The sequence below is a fragment of the Brienomyrus brachyistius genome, chromosome 17 (assembly GCF_023856365.1).
Source record: "Brienomyrus brachyistius isolate T26 chromosome 17, BBRACH_0.4, whole genome shotgun sequence".
Taxonomy (NCBI): domain Eukaryota; kingdom Metazoa; phylum Chordata; class Actinopteri; order Osteoglossiformes; family Mormyridae; genus Brienomyrus; species Brienomyrus brachyistius.
Window position 1 is genome coordinate 5,246,892 of NC_064549.1, and position 17,844 is coordinate 5,264,735.

A 17,844-nucleotide genomic window follows, 5' to 3' on the forward strand; every position below is an offset into this window, starting at 1 on the left:
ACACCAGGCATGGAATCTCATACAGTTCATATATTGTATATTGTTAAACTGTATATTATATGTTATTATATATTAAACTGTAGCTGGGTTGCTTATAAAACAAGGATAAGTGCAGAATTATCACCTGAGTTAATAGTCGAAATTTAAAACAAACAAAAATGCACTGATCTGAGGACAGAATACGGATCACTAACAGCATCAGTGGGACCATGTTAATCCTGTGATGTGAAAGAAGCCATTAAACAAAGGTTTGGCAAAGTACAAAGACACTTTACTTCTCCAGCTCCATGTTTTCAAAAGGCATTCATTCCGCAGTGTATATAAATCAAGAATCACACACCTCATTCCCTGCACGGTTCACTAAATTAACTTCATCCCCATTAATCACTGGTCAGCACCTCAGGATTTAAGTAGTAGCGGGTGTTTCACAGAAAAATTAAGTCAGTTCAGGAAGGGAGAAAAGGATGAACTTCAAGCTGTTCCAGTCGCAAAGATATATAAATCACAGGGGGGGGTTCACCAGTCCAGGAAAATTCACAAACAACAAGACACCAGTGTAACCCTGGGGAAAGTATGATTCCCCTAGGGGATAATTCCATTCTCATTGCACCAGTGCCACAGTGCAGGTCTGCTTAGTGTTTTAGGAAGAACTCTTGGTCCTCTCTACCACACAGAAGACAGAAACTAAGTGCTTCCACATTTCCCCCTTCCTTTTTGGTAAGGACGGCTCAGAATGGATGTCAGCTCTCTGACAGTGCAGCGGGACCCTCCATGTCCTGTTCGAGTCCCTCCCCGGTTCCGTACTCCGGCAGAGAGTAGAGGTACGCCATCTTCTCATCTTCACAAATGATGGCCACTGTTTCCCCAGCATCTGACACGACGGCACTCGTCTGAACGTAGGCCTGCATGGAGACAGGTGAAGAAACCAAAGGAATAAGGCCAGAGACCTGTGACAGAATGGTGACAAGTAGCAAGATCGCTACTTTATTGCTGAGAAACGCATAACTTAAAGAGAATCTGTAAGGTAGTGAATTCACTCTAAGACCACAAATAGGTCCATTTAATCAGGTATAAATTCATTATATGAATGGATTTAACTTCTTTCATTGTGCACATATCCATCTGAATGCACGGGGGCAGGATGTTCTGAGCATGTAAAAGAGGACGCTGTTTGAAGGCGAGGGCTGGGCCCATGCTCACCCTCTCCAGCAGGCTCAGCCGCTCCTCACTCAGCAGCTTGCTGTGCCTCAGCTGGCTCACTGTGCTCTCCAGCCCCAGCAGCTTGTCCAGGTGCCTCCGGTGCCTCTGCTGCAGCACCTTCACCTTCTTCTGCAGCTCTGTCACAATGACTTCCAGCTGCTCCTTACTCAGGCTGTTCTTGTGGTAGCTGACCAGGAGACAAAGAGCCGGGTGCTGACCGTTCACTTACTGACGAAGTGTTACCCAGTGATTGTATGGCCAGAGTGCGAAAGGCCAGGTTTTCAATGCTTACCGGTGCTCATCCAGTTGTTTCCTCTGGTGCTCTATACCATCCTCTTCCTTTCCCTCCCTTTGCCCCTCCACCTCTGTCTCTGAACTCTCAGGCCTCTCTGAAGCAAGAACAAAGGACCCTGACAAGGGGGGCATGTGCTTGGACACAATGGGAAGAGTGGAGACTATGGGCTGAGGGCTGAGGGCAGAGGACAGCACTGTGTCGGGTGTTAGGCCACAATGGGTGGCGCCGGCTGGAAGGACGCTGGGAATCGTCTCGAAGTAAGCAATGATCTGGATACCGCGGTCATCCTGGCCTGCAGGTGGCTCCACTGTCTCCAGGGCCATGTTCTCAATAACCAGTGAGGAGGGGCCCACTGCTCCCTGGCCCACAGCATCATGTATGACCACCTCCTGGCCTTCTGCCAGGAGAGCAGTTGCTAAGCCCTCCACTGTATCTTCACTGTCCGTCGATGCACCCTTGGACACTACCATGACCTCGGCACGCTCCCCTCCACCTGACACGCTGAAATCCTCCACAGCTTGAAACAGCGTCATTGGAAAATCATCTCCCAGGCTATCCTGTCCATCAACTGCTGGTAGAGCTAAGGCAGTGGGGGCAGATCCCATGGACTGTTCCATGGTGCTCGATTCCAGCAGCAGAGAAGGCTCCACCGTAATGGTGTATAGCTGCACGGAGCCAACACTGGCATCTTGGTGCACACTATCGCAGTTGGATATCTTCTCCAATGGCACGGTCAACACAGCTTTCCTGCTGGAAGGCCGTATCCTCTTTGCTTTCCTGTCAGCGTTACTGGTGCTTTTACGTTTCTGTTGAAGAAAGAGAGACTGAAAAGCTCATGTCCTTCTAACTCGATGCTTTGCCTGCATGTTTCACCAAAACTGCACCTAGTGAAGGATCTGTTTTCTCAAGACAAAGTGAAATAAAGAAGCAGTTATACACCACGGTGGGCACTAATAAGAGGGCTGTTTTTCAGCGGTTACAGCAATAACATGCAGAGGAACTCCTAGTACCTCTGCATTTTCAGAGAGCTGGAAGATGGTCGGCACGGCGCCGCTGGCGAGGTAGCGGATCCCCCATCGCATGGTGAAGCAGGAGGGTGTGAAGTGCTCGTGGCAGATGTGCTGGTGACGTGAAGGCGTCCAACCCTCTCGACCCATGTTTTTCAGCCACTGCTGCAGCCTGGCTGGGTCATGCAGTGGAAACCTGGAAACCACCAACATCTTCATTAAACGAAATGTTGAGGACAGAACAATCACACAGGCATCATAACCCCGTACAAGGCTGGGTGGATACTCAGTACGTTATGTGGAATGCAGCACACTCACCAAGATCTCAAATCTCAAGTTGGCCTTACACACATCTACCCCGGACCCAGAATTGCTATTCTGTGTACTACACAGCATCAGTCCCATCCACAGTGAATATGTGAAAGGCCAACAAGACTTCCAGTACTGTAGTGTCTGGCACATGTAAATAAGTAAAATGTGAAATGTAGCAATAACTTATGAACACGTAAATTCATCACCACGTACAAGGCGGAAGATAATATACTGTTTCTTTGTGTTTTGTAAGTGATGTGCTGTACATATACCCATTCACACATGCAAAAACACTTCTACTAGAACTTGGTAGCTCTTTCCCCAATTAGCATCAGAAAAAAAATTTAATTTAATTTAAAAAATAACACACATTTTACTGAGAAACTCCTAGATAAAAAAAAAATAAAAAATCAGTTGATGTATATGGGGCATTCAGACCCCTTCAGTTTTTTCACATTTTATTATGATGTAGCCTTATGCTAAGGTGAATACATCGTAAACTATTGGACCATTATCCAGACAGTCGTGCACCTTTCCATATCAGGTACAACCAACTGAATTAACCATTGGTTAACCCCAAAAGGGGGTACAAACGTTTCAAAGTTGATCAACAGAAATAGGATGCATCTGAACGAAATTTTACGTGTTATAGCAAAGGGTCAACGTGATGTATCAATTCCTTTTAAAAAAAAAAAAATAATAAAATAAATAAATAAATAAATAAATAAATAAATAAATAAATAAGAAATTATAAAATCCTTCTTTCCTTTGTCATTAGAGAGTATTGAATGTAAATTGCAGAGTGGATAAAATTAATGTAAACGATTTTAGCGTAAGGCTACAACATAAGATGTGAAGAACGCGAAGGGGTGTGAACACTTTCTGAACACACTGCATATCTGAGCATTCAGAAAACTTAATATACTTGTTGACTTCTTTATACCTACAAAGTTGGCAACCGTATATGCAAAGTCACATTCACATTGTTTTTGTTGTACTACGCTTGCCATGGTATTTTCCTTCTACGACAACCATTACAGCGATTAAGAGCCAAATATATGTGGAACGTGAATAATCGTGCACATTCATCCATAACTACAGTGGTCATATGAACGAAGAAGAGGTATTTACATTGTCATTAAGCCAAAAGCACACGGCTGAACTCTCTCCTTGCCGGAGACACCCCGACAAGATAGGGACATGACATGCACATGCGTCCGTTTCTGGAATGCTAACCTGCTAAAACTGGCCGGTTAGGCTAAACTGTTCTACATATTCAGTAACGAGAATCATAACTATTTAGCTGTCCGGGACTCTGAAATGAGGCAGTTTCACGGCAGCCGCGGGGGTGCAGCTCACGCAGCAAAACACGACAGTTTCAGGGATCTTAGCAGATGTCACCTTGGACCTCTATCAGCTGCACGTAAGGCTCCGTGTTAAGCCATATGGGGAACATCAGTAAATATAAGGCTGCATATATAACTTATCAAACTTAGCAGTATGAAATCGAAACGCACTACCCGGCATGGCGGACAATGACGAGCTGTTTTGCAAAAACATTCACTGTTATCTCCCCAGCTTACTTGTAGAAGCTCTTCCTGTCTGAGCCGGTGCTCCCAGCGTCGTTCCTGCAGTTGGGAGCCGTACAGTATTTAGGCATTGTGCTTAATGGACGATGAATAATGAACTAAACCGGAGCACAAGTCTGTACCCCGGGTCACGCAAACGTCAACTGGTACGGCTATACCATGGTGTCGCAAAGAAACAAACGTTCGAAGTGTCAAAGGTCTGAGGGTGGTAGCCACGTTTGTGCGAGTCTGCGCATAGCCGCCTAGCCGGAATCTACTAGAGTGCCACCTACAGGTGAGCTGAGGAACCGCAGTGGCACTATCATCCAACGCACCCAGCTAAAGCCTTTAGTACAACCCCTAATCCTGCAACTCCTTTTGTTGTACAACTGAAAGACTAATTTACTGGTGGAATCCTAACTTTTAGACGTCCAACCCATGGGGGAGCTTATTAACTGAGAGTGGATCCAGCATCTAAATAGAGTAAATTACCGATTTGCCACTGTGATCACACTTTTATCAGTTACCTTTTCAGGAAGCTGAAAGGTCCCTCGTTAGCTGTGGTGTTTTCTGTCACCACGAAAGGGGACCGGTGCTTCCTCTACATTACTCTCAATAGAGGAGGTGCCTAATGTCAGTGACTAGGAGGAAAGAAGAACACATTCTGTCTTAGACAGGGAAGAAGGGATGCTGCTGTATTTTGAAATCACACTGTGTACCCCCAAGTCGACGATGACAAGGCTGGCCTTCTGGCTGCTCGTGAGTGTGTTGCTGTCTCTGCAGTCCATGCAGTCACCTGACACCCATCCATCCTCATCTGAGCTAGAAGAGGGTGACCTGCAGAGAGTTCAGGAAGGAGAGGTAACTACTGATAAAGCACAAGCCTTACGGAAAACCTGCGCACTGTCTCTCCTGCGCTCTTGACAAAACACGTTTCAACCGTGGGAACTTGCGTCCAAGTTTAAGTCGCTTTTTCTGTGGCTCCTCTTGGTAAGATCTTTGTCCACTACCCCTTCAACAGCACTGATGTCATGTTGCTGTTTTACCAAAAACAAATTACTGTGCGGAAATGAGTCACTGAATGCCGAGACAGAGATAAAGAGTACACACCATTTAGGCCTGGTTTATCAAATATGTTATTCAGCAGCAAGACAAATATAGCATGTAGTAATAATGGTACTGTTTCTTAAAAGAAGAGAACCAGAGGCTGGTTTTCCTGGACTGTATCTGGTCCACATGCCCAGAATTCCAAAAATGGAAAAACTTTCACAAATTGGTCCTGTTTTATCCCATCATTAACAATAAATTTGGATGGTCATGAAAATAAAATGGGAAGAAAAAAACCATACGAGCCAAAAAACTGCGAGACGTGTTTATATGATGATGTGTGCTTGTACCGGTTGGCTTGTCCTGAAATGGTTAAACAGGTGTTTGTGTCATAACTGCAAGAGCCATAATGTCCATGAAAAACTAAAATGCAAAAGTGAATATATATATATATATATATATATATATATATATATATATATATATATATATATATATATATATATATATATATATATATATATATATATTAACTTTTGCATTTTAGTTTTTCATGGACATTATGATATCTTGAAGGTCTTGGAAAATTTCTTGTATTTGCTAGGGAGTTTTTGCATCTCTGTGCAAGCCTTCACTCATGGAAATGCGATTCTTTGAGGTTCTTCATGAATGCGAACCTGGAGTTGAAGTTCTTGCATTTGAAAGAGCGGAGTGCAGTCTTAATGAAGTGCTTTATGATCTCTGAGTGTTCATTGATGCAATGGTAACTGGACATTGTAATTAGTAATAAAATAATTAACATTTATTGCAGTGTGTGACATTATTTATTTGGTAAGTAGTTGTACATTATGCCTTACAAATGATATCGAAGGTGAAAAAGAGGACAAATGAGCATTGGGCCAGATCTTGCACTGGACTGAGGATGTCAAGCTGATAAACTGGAATGTCCAATCTAATCAGATATTTGTCAACCTTAAACAAATACATACCTGCACACTAGAGATGCACAAAGTGTCGGTTAACATATCGCTATCTGCCATGATTCATTATAGATCGAGGTATTGGCTGCAGTCCAATGTGTCGACCTTAGCTGATTATTGCTGGCCAATTGTTAAAGCTTATCAATATTTAATTTTAGCCGTATTAGAGCTGAAGACATTGCTAAAATAATGGAGATGCTTGAATTGGATGATGAGCCATTTTCTCTTGGGTAGAACAAGGGATTTCATCGGCTCATTCCCTACTTAGAGTTGGTCTCAAAGTACTGGCTCGTGAAAAGCTTTAATTCATTATTACATCTAGATCACAGATCAATCTTTTGTTTTCTGCAGAATAAAAAATAATGTAATCACTGCCAGCAAGCTTCACCATCAGCAAATAATATTTTGCGACATAAAAAATCTCTAATATGATACTGAATATAATGCTTAGGCTGACATTTAAAAAAACCTGTGCAGAAATGCAGTGCTAACAGCCACATACGTCAGGAGAGGGATTCAGGTTTCTGCATCAGCAGGTGGGGCTGGACTCCGTGGCAGGGCATTGGGGGATGGGGGAGGTGCTCAGCTTGAGGGTCTCATCAGGTACGACTTGGTCCCATCAACAGCACGGCAGTTCAGACGGCCTTCTGGGACATTCACAGGGGACAGAATAATCGCAGGATGAACAACCGAGCTCAGGGAAGTTTCTGTCAGGATATACAAAAGCAAAAAAAAAAAAAAAAACAGTTTGGGCAAAGGATTATGGGTAATAGGTTGTGGGTCAAAGGCAGCTATGGAGGGTAGAGAGGGCGTGTGCACGTGTGTGGGTGCATGTGTGTGGCTTGAGTAAGAGAAAGCCCCCACCGCCCCCCCCACGGGGAAGTGTAGATGGAGGTTTTGTGTTATGACTGAGATAGGGGCGATACTGGGAATCTCCCGCATTAAGAAAATTGGGGGATGTAATACAGGAGGTTTCTCACATTGAGCAACAGTGAAGGTGACATGTACTCAGACCTGGCTGGTACACTACAAATTGTGGCATGTCACAACTAGAATATTGAATATTTACAAAACTTTGTTATATAAAAGGCATAACTCAACATACAGTCTGTTGACTTAACTGGAGCCAAATTCTAGTCAAACAGTCTGAACCCCCATTACACAAGATGATGATGGTATCTACAAACCGATGTTGTGCAGTCCAGCACAATTTCCCTACACATGAAGGTGTCCAAGGCCCATTGAATGTCTCCTTTGTCTCTGTTTTCCCTGAAGTCTATGACGGTATTGAGCAGCCCGCTCAGGTCCATGTCTTCATCCTCATTCTTTGTGACATGCTGACCATACTCAGTGTAGATTTTCATCCATAATCAAATACTTTTTGAGTTATCATGTTCACAAGATCGCATGTCTTCGGTAGTCACCTTTTGGTTGCTACAGAGCAGTGCTGCTCCAATTTTGATGTGATTTGTCTCAAAATGTAACAATGTCCACTTCCTTTCCCTGGATGCTGACTGGTCTCATGTTCTCTTTGACATGCCAGAAGTCCACCACAAACTCCTTTGTCTTACTGATATTGAGCCGCAGGTTGTTCTCCATGCAAAATTCAAAGTCCTTTCACTGGTTCTCTGTACTCTGATTAATTGTCATTGCTGATGTACCCTACAATCAGAGACACAGTCCAGGGGCTTCACAGACTGCCGTCTGTTGCTCCCTGAATATTCCTATGTTGCACTAATAGTTTTATTACGTTCTTGCTTTATTAGAAGTCGTAGCGTTGCTCCTACTCCAATACTACTTTCATTTGTACATGGGCGTTCATTGGAAACTCAGCCTGGCTGCATTTATGCCTAGTTGACTCCTAGATAGCATGTACTGTATATCAAGTAGGATAAACCAGGCTTAATTAGCATCTCTGACATAACTAGACTTCTGAAGTCAGCACTAGATATTTTATTACAGTTTTGCATTATCTATGATTACTGTCACACTTGAAAGCAGGATGTATGTGCGGGTCTAAGGGGTATATTGAGTAATATATGAGGAAGATAGGGTCGACTTAACTGGCAATGACCACTACAATGTGACAAACACTCGACTCACCAGCCAGGGCCAAAGACCTTACATATAAAAGGGGAAAACACAGGTGCAAAATATGGAGGGTAATCAGGGCAGGATACCTGGTAATTACGAGATACAATAGAGTAATACAATAGCTAAGCCTGACAGTTACTCAGTTACTGAGTTAAACAAGGAGCAGCTATCAGTCAAATCATGATATGGCTTAATTTGTCTTCACTGGAAGAAACTAAAGCTGTCTCCGCCCCCAGGATAAGACCTCCGCCCCTTCTGGTGAGTATACATTGCAGAGATATTGTCTCATTATGTTGGAAAATATTTGATCCTAGGTTGACACGTAACTTAACAAGCACATAGACGCTGGGGGTGGGTTACACTTCATTTCCTCCAGTTTTATTGTAATAGAATATGGTACACAGGCAGCATAATGAACTAAACTGAGGATGTGTGAGTACAAATTGGGATTCTAAGATGTGCTTTCCTCGTTCAGATCAGGTTCAGGTGCCCTCTGTTTCCCCAACAGTGGAGGCACAGCCCAACCCGTTCGCTAAAGCCGTTGAGTGATCGTGGCCTCCGGACCATCTGACAGGCTGGGCTTCCTTATCGCCCAGTCGGAGTCCTTATTTAGCCAGATAACTTGTCGAATTTAAGTGCAAATGAATGAAGATCAAGTCCACTTAAACAGGGGAAGCACCTTGAGTCTCAAGAAAACTTATCTCAGTGCTACATATTTTGGGACTAGATCTCCACCCATATAATGAATGGTAGTTTGCAGGGAACCAATCTGACCATGATTTCTGAAGTCTCTTTGACCCAGGACTGCATATATTGGGAGAGAAAGCTAAAGATTTTCAGGGGCTCAGACACTGTGGGGGGGTTTTCAGGGACCAAACTATATGCAGCCATGTTGGATGACACCACCTATGAATACAATCTATGCCGATCCATGGCACAACCTGTAAGTAAATAGATTTTCACCTGTTTAATATTAAATTGGCCCGTTTCTGGGCATGTTTATGCTTTTCAGTTATTCCATCTGCTGTTCTTGTTTAAATACAGAAGCAACTTATTATTGCATGTTAGATATGGACACTAGATGGCACTAAATGCCCACTGATGATGGTAATAGTGATTGTTATTAGATTAATTATTCAATAATAACCGTTTGTGGGATATTTCTGTTTGAACCATTTTCATTATGAACTTGATGTAGTTAACCAGTCACAGCCTGGGACTTCACCACTACACATTCCATTCCAACACATTTTTCTGCTTTGCAAGGTAAAGGAGAGTTTTTTGAATGAAGAATTTGATACTACACATTTCCCGCAAGAGAGCACTCTTCAAACACAAAGGTTTATGTTACATTACATGTATGTGATGCTTTTATCCAAATCGAGTTTGCAGTAGAGAGAAGGGCTACAATGTGCCGTTCATTTTGTAGATTAATACCTAGCCTTTCAATTCTGTTACATCTAGAATGTTTTGTCATTCTTCTATTAAAGAAATTCTGAGCATCTTGCACACAGGGGGTGAGTATTTACAAATAATAATATAATGAATTTCCGTATTTCTCCCACGATCATGTTCCCAAGAAACTCTGACCCAGGAAATTGTGAACCGGGCTTTCTGGACAATTCCAAGGATGATGACTCACGGGGATCTCCTGCATGAAATATGGCGACACCTAAGACATCGGCACTCATTTATTCAGAGGGGCCACCCACTGGTCTGCCGTGCTTCCAGAGATGAATGGCAAGATGCAGGACGAGAGCCAAAGAGGCAGAGACAAATACTATGTAGAGCCCACAGACACGAGGAGGGGGGTGGATGGGAGAGGGGAAGGGAAATAGAGAAGGGCCGAAGAGTCTTTCGGGGGGGGGGGGGGGGGTTGCTCCATGGTCTTGGGGTCCCGAGGAAGTTTATAAAGTCAGACAGTGAGAGACGTACCAGACCAAAGAAAGAGGTTGGTAAAATAAAACTAATCTAATAGGGATTTAAAAGCATACACAGGATTGTTCAAGTCATAACATGTGACGTTTGAAACGTCCCCGAGTCTAAAATCCTACATCGAGTGAATGCAGTACAAGTTGAATGTGAGGACCTGCCTCCTGTGTTCAGAATAGTTGCATAGGCTCTTACTGTACATTGTGGGAAATTTCAGCAACAGACAGTAACTCCATGTAGAGGAAGGGATTTTCACCGAAAATAAAATAAAACCCTTAATCTGTCCCATAATTCCGTCCCGGTGCCTTCCCCCTGTCAAGCCACGGACTGATAACCCATCGCAACAGCTGAAATGTCACAGGCATTTCATAATCGCCTTGGCCGCATTTTTCCGTTTCCTCGTTAAACGCAGTTGGCCTCAGGATGTGTGCTGGGGGTCTGATGGGGGGGCATTTATTAAAACCACATGTTTTCTGTCCAAACGAACCCAGGCACCTTCAAAGAGAAGTGATCAGGCAAGCAAATTTATTTCACTCTCAGCACCCCACCCCTGCACTGTCCTACTACGCTTTCATCGCTCACTTTCCTTCATCATCTTTAACTCTTTTTTCGATCCAACCCCTTGGAAGGAGATGACATACCCAAGGGAGAGTATTTTTAGTTTATCTTTTTAATGCCATAGGAATTTGTGTATATATTCCTTGTTTGTATATATTTCTGTTCGCCTCATTTTGTTCAGTAATGGCCATTGTCTGTTTGTGTACATCTCGGACCTCCTGTGCACTGCGGGCACAGTGTGAACGAGCACTAGGAAGCTGCCGTCTATAGCTCCACAGGGGTGGTTTGCATGCTCTGAGAGGACAGCGGTGGAAATTCAGCACAGTGGAAGAAAAATAACGACTGACGGTAATTTTACCTTTCACACCCCCTATCCTCCCCAGATGGCGAAACAGCCCCCAGCCCCACCCTCCGGGGACTTTGACAGGTGGGAGCGGACAGTGAACGATTTTGTTTATATTTGTTGAACCGCTGTTTATATATCTGCGGGGCCGTCTCAGAGCCTGGCCGAGATGTTCAGCCACCCTGCGCAAGGGCCACGCGGCTCCCTGTATGTGGGGCTGGCGTTCACACAGTCGGGCTTTAGTGAAGCGAGCACTGGGAGACAGACTGCCTTGCAGAATAGCTCACTTTGTGCTAATACTCCTGCACGCCCCCCCAAATGTAAACATCCACGGCTAGTCCACTCTCAGTTTTCCATCTGTTTTTTTTTAAAGGTAGGAATATATCGTCTGGCATCGAAAATATAAAGAATTCACACACCACTGTATTAAACAAAAATAAACGGTTAGATTAGGTGCATTTCTTCAAACTTTGTTTACTCGTGAAGCAAAAATGACTCTGAAAAAAAATGAGAAAATGATTCTTGACATGTTATAATGCTGAGGGTGAATGGAAAGGTCAAGATGGTGCCTCTCTCCGGGAAGCTTTCCTTCTCTGCTCCCCACTCCCTAAACGGGACGATATTTAGCTCTGATCATAAATGGTCCACGACTGTGTGTGATTTCCCAGGGTTTAAACACAGCAGACCTACCCTTGGTGCCAAAGTTTTGTTACAGGGGATTAAACTTATTTCTGTATCCATAATTGACACTGAGGTTTGAGCAAATGAGTAAATAAGCAGTCTTTCCCTAAACACACACAACGAGCTGCCATTTTCTCTTCTTCCCTTATTCTGCTCATCTGCCTTTTCCCCTGCATTAGTGTCTCTTGCTTCTGTTTTTTTTCTCCCAGAATCCTTTTCTCCCCCCGGTGGTTTTTCAGGACGTGGGCACTCTTCATTTCTTTCCACATGTCTGTTTGGTTTCTTTTCCTGCCCCCGTTCCATAACAGACAACCTTTTTTCATGTGTGAAGAAGCGATGGGCACACACCCTGAACAGGAAATGGGAAAATTCCATAAAACAGACCTGTGCATGTGGGGGGGGGGAGACATAAGGATGGACTGAGTATTGAATCCACTGGCAAAAGTATCTCCAGGAAGTGTAAACACTGAGTGGAAACTGCCCTTCACCCTGTGACATGTGTCAGAGCAATGGTGAGCAGCCTGAATCCCACCACACGGTCTCATGTCAAGGCGACCCTCTGGCTAATGGGGGCTCCTCCTCCGACTCCAACCCAGTCCCCCTGTCCCTCCCACGCCCCGTGGGGGGTAGAGATGCGTTTGCTCAGCTCAGCACTCCCTTCAAAGTGCGAGGAGATGCGCGAGCCCGCAGGGTCTCTTAAAACCAGCCGTGTGACTTTTAACATCCTTGTAAACGGGGACAGCAGAGTTTCGCGTCTCGGGTTGCCCGCAGACGCCGTCAGGCAGTTCGGCAATCGCCTCCGTGCTTCACCGGGGCTCCGCCCACCCGGGTGTCTGGAGAGGGCGAGAGAAGTCGGGCAGTGTGACTCATTCTCCATCGCAAAACACAATCTCACTTTCCTAAATTAGAGTATACTGTATACACACACAAATGAGAGACTCTCAAACTTTCCTGGGTCACCAGACTATGACACATGAATAAGGATGCATGCACTCACACATACACACACCGTAACAGGACGTTGACTCAGAGCAACCTGTGATGTAAAAACAGAACATTAGGCAGGGCTCCGTGCGGACAGAGTCCTCTGTGTTGCCTCACGGACTTATTTTCGCTTTGCCTTCCTGTCCGTTGTTATTTCCTGTCATCCCATCCCTCCCCCTGACCCACCAGGCACAGGTGGAAAAGTACCGCTGCCCTCATGCCGGCGGGGGGCACCTTCCAGCCACTTTTACCCAGCGCCTATCTTCCGGAGCTCACTGCCACCGTGCCTCAGCTAACCGTGACGGACCTAAATTAGGGCTGTGTGCTGAGGCCTGGCTTCAGTTAGTGGGGCCTTTTCCCCTTTTCTCTGCGTGTATTTGTGTTCCCCAGGGGGGTGGTGAGGGTTAGTGGGGGCCACACAAACATAGCTTCATCCCCTAGAGGAAGTTGGTGTCACAAGGGACTTAGCCTCCCATGACTTCCCTCCCAAACACAGCCGCTTTAATTACAGCGCCAACTGATGTGTTTCACAGCCCTCGGAGCTCCCCTCACCGTCCTCCGGTTTACACCCAGTCACGTGACCACCAGCATGACCTCATACCTTCTCCACCCGTCCCTTTCCCTCACTGTCCCTCCACCGATCCTCCCCCCTGGGTTCGAATGAATTACTCGCATGTGGGAGCATGTATCATGTCCGTAGTGGTGAGCCGGCACACACATGCACGCCGACACGCATAGATGCCAGCCAGCCGCATAGATGCTGAGCTCATCCCTATTGCTGCAAACGGGCCTCGCACTTGGAAGCTATTAAGCAGCTATTCCACACATGGACACGCAGCCTGGCCGTTCGAAGCGTCACATGTCACCAACGCTGAAGCCGCGAGGCCACTGGCCAGCCGAGATCCCGCTGAGCTCTTAATTAATCCCCATTTATGGGGCCTCCTCAAGATGAATTGACCTATTTGTTCCATGTTTAACGTAGAACTATAGTCAAGAACTTCTTATAACGTACAGGCATATTTTAAGTCATCATTTAATTAATGAGATGTTCAGATCATGAGGACGCACAAAATCTTACACATGTGTCACCGTTTTTTCCAAATTTTCTAAAAACCATTGTGGGATCCATTGACATAATGATGCCATCAAGGAGAAAAAAATTTAATTAGTCATATTGTTTACTATTAGCACAGTATTCATCTGTGAAAATCATCCAATCAGCACCAAAATCAAGAGTAATCAACTGAAGAGCTCAGCAGGAAGGAGTGCCAGCATTTGCAGTGGGCTTCGAGGGCTAGGCTTGGGAAGTGCTGATCATCGTAAACTGACTGCCCTGGATATGACTTCACCTCCTCGGGCCTTTCTGTGTGAAACGGCATAGTAAACTGATGGGTCCGTGCCAAATGGGTCCTCGCAGATGACTTGCTGTTGGCAGAGGTTGTCTTTGTGTAGCGAGCGGCAAGCAGATTTAGGCCTGGAGGGCAGGATTATCCCGAATCATCTCTGCCGGAAGCTCAGGGGGCCCAAGCTTGGTCAGCTGACTGAGAGAAGGAATAACGAGTCCCTGAGGCGGGACGTAACTTCCACCTTTAACCTTCGGTGCACGATCTCTAGAGAGACCCTGGGAATACAGGCCCATTTCTTCATCGTAAATATTTAAAAATGTTCACTTCTGGCCCTGGCCTGAATTTTTTGAGCTGTATCCTAAAGTACTCCTTTGGATTCTATCCCAAAAATGTAAAAAATATATTTAGATTGTCACTCATGTTGGGTTGCCGGGTAGGGTGCGCGGGGGAAGCAGGAAGGGGTGCAGTGGGGGAGAGTGATGGGGGTGCTTTTTGGGGGGGTTAGTGTACCTTTCCTTGTTTGAAAACAGGCCTTACTGAGTGGCAGAATATGAGTCATCACGCGCATCACAGAGGAACGCACAGTCAGGCACCCCCACTCTGTAGCGCATTGGAGCTTTGATGTGGGGTGTTTTCTGGATCAAAGCTGCGTCACGTTTGATCTGGGAGGGGTCGTTTGCCAGCTCAGTCCTACTGCGGCGTGTGTTACACACTACATGGCCTGTAACAGCAGACAGTGCACGCTGACTTCATGCAGAGCTTTCCAGTGTCACCTGAGAGGGACGTGTCACCACATATAATGTTCCTTTCTTTTGTGACCCCCCCCCTCCTCCCAGTTTCCCTTCCTTACCTTACAGTGGGTGGAAGAGACGATTGCAGGTCAGGGGACACTTCTACGCAAGGTCCCTGGAATGCAGAATTTGGACACAAGGAAGAGATAAAGAAAACGACAGCATGCATACAGTTTGCAGTGTTTTGATAAAGGGAGTAAAGTTAGAATGATTCCATGGGACCTAAAAAATCTGGAAAGCATCTGGATTGGTCAGGGTTAGGACCCAGCATGATAAATTTTCATGGAGGCCAAATTCTCTAGTGGCTCCCCTGCCGGTAGCAGTCAGTGGTGCCTGTATGTCACAGTGAGCAAAACCAATGGTCATACCTCTCAGCCCCCGTCCAGAATAGCTCGCCATGTGCATTTCACCTGTGCATCTTGGTCCAGAGATACCATCACCGAGAGTCTAACTGCGGAAGTGTTCAGGGTTATTTGCCGTCCGCATTCTTTAGCATGAGTCAAAGCGTGGGAAATGGACCTATAAAGAGGAGGAAGGTTAGGAAGGTTCCAAAGCCTCTGGTCAACAGGAGCCTCAAAAAATTTGATACATAATTGGATTAGTCTGGGTTGGGGGCCCCATACGGTATGTTTTCATCGGGCCCAAAATCTCTAGGGGCACCCCTGTGTGGGAACCCTGCCAGTTCCCACAATTCCCTTCTCTGCGTTTTGTTGACACTGAAGTCCTGAGTTGCAGCAAGGACAGCCGACACGCGTTCACACGTGCCCACCTGCTACTCTAAATAGTACAACGGCTTTCAGAATGTCCTGAAACAGGACAGCGGGCCTCTTAATAAACCTAAAATGGGCCCCGTGCTTTTAAATGTGGTTAAGTTGGCCAGTCGGAGCAGTCGCTCTGTGTTTGTGTGCTGGGTGAGAAGGTTGGGCCGGGCAGACAGGAGTCGCTGAGGCTCTACGCACCTGCAATCTCTGCATGTGCAGTTGTAGAGAGAAACCCCCGGAGCATGTAATTAAGGTCACCGCCTTGTCCAGAACAGCATAATTGCCAGCACTCTCTCCACAGCTTGGGTTTTAATAGCCCAGCTCTGGCAGGAGAACAGTGGAGCCATAATCACGCAGGGACCACCACAAAGCAAAATAAATAGCTGAACGTGGTTTACCGGGGACTCTCTTTGCATCCCCACACCGGCACCCCCAAGGGCCTCCTCCCCTTTTAATGCGTGCCAATTTTTGTTGGAGTGCGTATATCCAGTCGGACCACAGGATCACCCCCCTGGCCAAAACGTCGGTCGGATCGCAGCACTTTCCACGTGGCGTAAAGCGGCCTCTTTACTTAGGAACCTTGCAGTCTTTTCATGGCCCATGAGTCGTTCGTTAGCATCAGCATAATTCCCATCAGAAATCATATCGATTTGCTGAGGTCGATCCTGCTACGTGCGAAGCACCAATTTAAGTCTCACTTGGCATACATATATCTGATTTAGTGTCTCCATGTTACAAGGGGGTTGGGGGGGGGGGGGTGCTGAAGGCGTAAGGCAGGGCCGGGATGAGCGGCAGTGTGAATGCTGGGGGCCAGTCCCGCCCCTCGCGGACGTGATGTTGAGCGAACAGGCCAGTGATCGCTCACCATCTGCTTAGCGAAACAAGCACACAGAGAAATGGGAAAATATGCCCCCCCACCCCCAGAGGGGCTCCTATATTTGCTTCCTGGAAGATTTATGTCACCCCTAGCAATTACTGAGATTTGTTTTCCCGTGAGAGTGAGCATAAAGCAGGTGTACTTTGGGCTGGGTGGGCCGCCAGTAAGCAGATCCTTGTTAGCACTGGGATGTCTGTCGGCAGCATTGTGATTTTCGTGAGGTTTTTCCAGCCTCTTAAGAGACAAAGTTGCTCTGTCCGGTAGGCTGGTTAATGTCAGAGTGGCACAGAGAAAACGAACAACTCGTTGACATTGCCATAAAACTGCGTGTAATGGGGGGGCACACAAAGTATGCTATCTTTGTAAATGTTTATTTTCCATTTCATGGGGATGGTTAAATCCAGTGCCCTTGTGTGTCATCTCACTGGGGGGGGGAGGGGGTATTTCCATAAATTTCCAGAGTGCTGGGTAATTTGACTACTCTCCGAAGAATATGGCCGACGTGCAGGGGAGCTTTACGTGGATGTCAGTGCAGAGCGTTTGTGTGTGTGTGTGTGTGTGTGTCACAAAGACCGCCTTTCGTTTTCCATGCAGTCATCAGTCAGGATAGGTTAGGGCTTGTTCCATTCATCTCTGCTGCATCACACCATCCCCGCTGAGCAGCCTGGCAATAATGCGAGCTCAGAGTCAGTCCCAGAGAGACCATCAATGCCTGTGTTTGTTTGCGTGTGTATGTATCTAATAGCAGCACGCTCTACCCTGGGGCAGTGCCAAACAAGGGGCCAATTTGTCTGGGAACCGACGGCCCCCCCTCACCCACCTGAGGACCATCCAGCAGACAAGAGGCTCCAGAGCAAACAGCAGGCCGTCCACACTGCACAAGCCCCACTCTCACCTCTACCCCGACATCCTCACCGGCTTCCCCAAAAATCCCCTCGGCAGGGTCACATGCTCAGTGCTATGACACTGGGGATTTAGCTGACGGAGGAGAACAGCAAGACTGGGGTATTTATGAGGGACTGTAAATGAAAGGTCGGCAGAGATTCTGTTCTCTGTACTCGCGTCGTG

General features: G+C 46.1%; 1 protein-coding gene and 1 long non-coding RNA gene across 3 annotated transcripts; both read right to left on the bottom strand.

Moving 5' to 3' along the window:
* Positions 1 to 249: 249 nt before the first annotated feature.
* LOC125712128 (THAP domain-containing protein 5-like) lies at positions 250 to 5,392 on the bottom strand. 2 transcript variants are annotated; one of them, XM_048981809.1, is made up of 5 exons: positions 4,910 to 5,392; positions 2,506 to 2,698; positions 1,493 to 2,301; positions 1,201 to 1,387; positions 250 to 902 (listed from the first exon to the last, which is right to left on the bottom strand). In XM_048981809.1, the coding sequence occupies exons 2-5, from the start codon at positions 2,650 to 2,652 to the stop codon at positions 741 to 743; spliced, it is 1,305 nt and encodes a 434-aa protein (XP_048837766.1). In that variant the 5' UTR covers positions 2,653 to 2,698; positions 4,910 to 5,392; the 3' UTR covers positions 250 to 740. The 2 variants fall into 2 exon arrangements, with proteins under 2 accessions (XP_048837766.1, XP_048837765.1); XM_048981808.1 differs by lacking the exon at positions 4,910 to 5,392 and adding an exon at positions 4,398 to 4,659.
* A 6,427-nt stretch (positions 5,393 to 11,819) lies between these two features.
* Positions 11,820 to 16,591, bottom strand: LOC125711868 (uncharacterized). The gene is made up of 3 exons (XR_007383128.1): positions 15,507 to 16,591; positions 15,198 to 15,253; positions 11,820 to 12,850 (listed from the first exon to the last, which is right to left on the bottom strand). It is a non-coding gene; the product is annotated as an uncharacterized LOC125711868 (long non-coding RNA).
* Between the last annotated feature and the right edge of the window lie 1,253 nt (positions 16,592 to 17,844).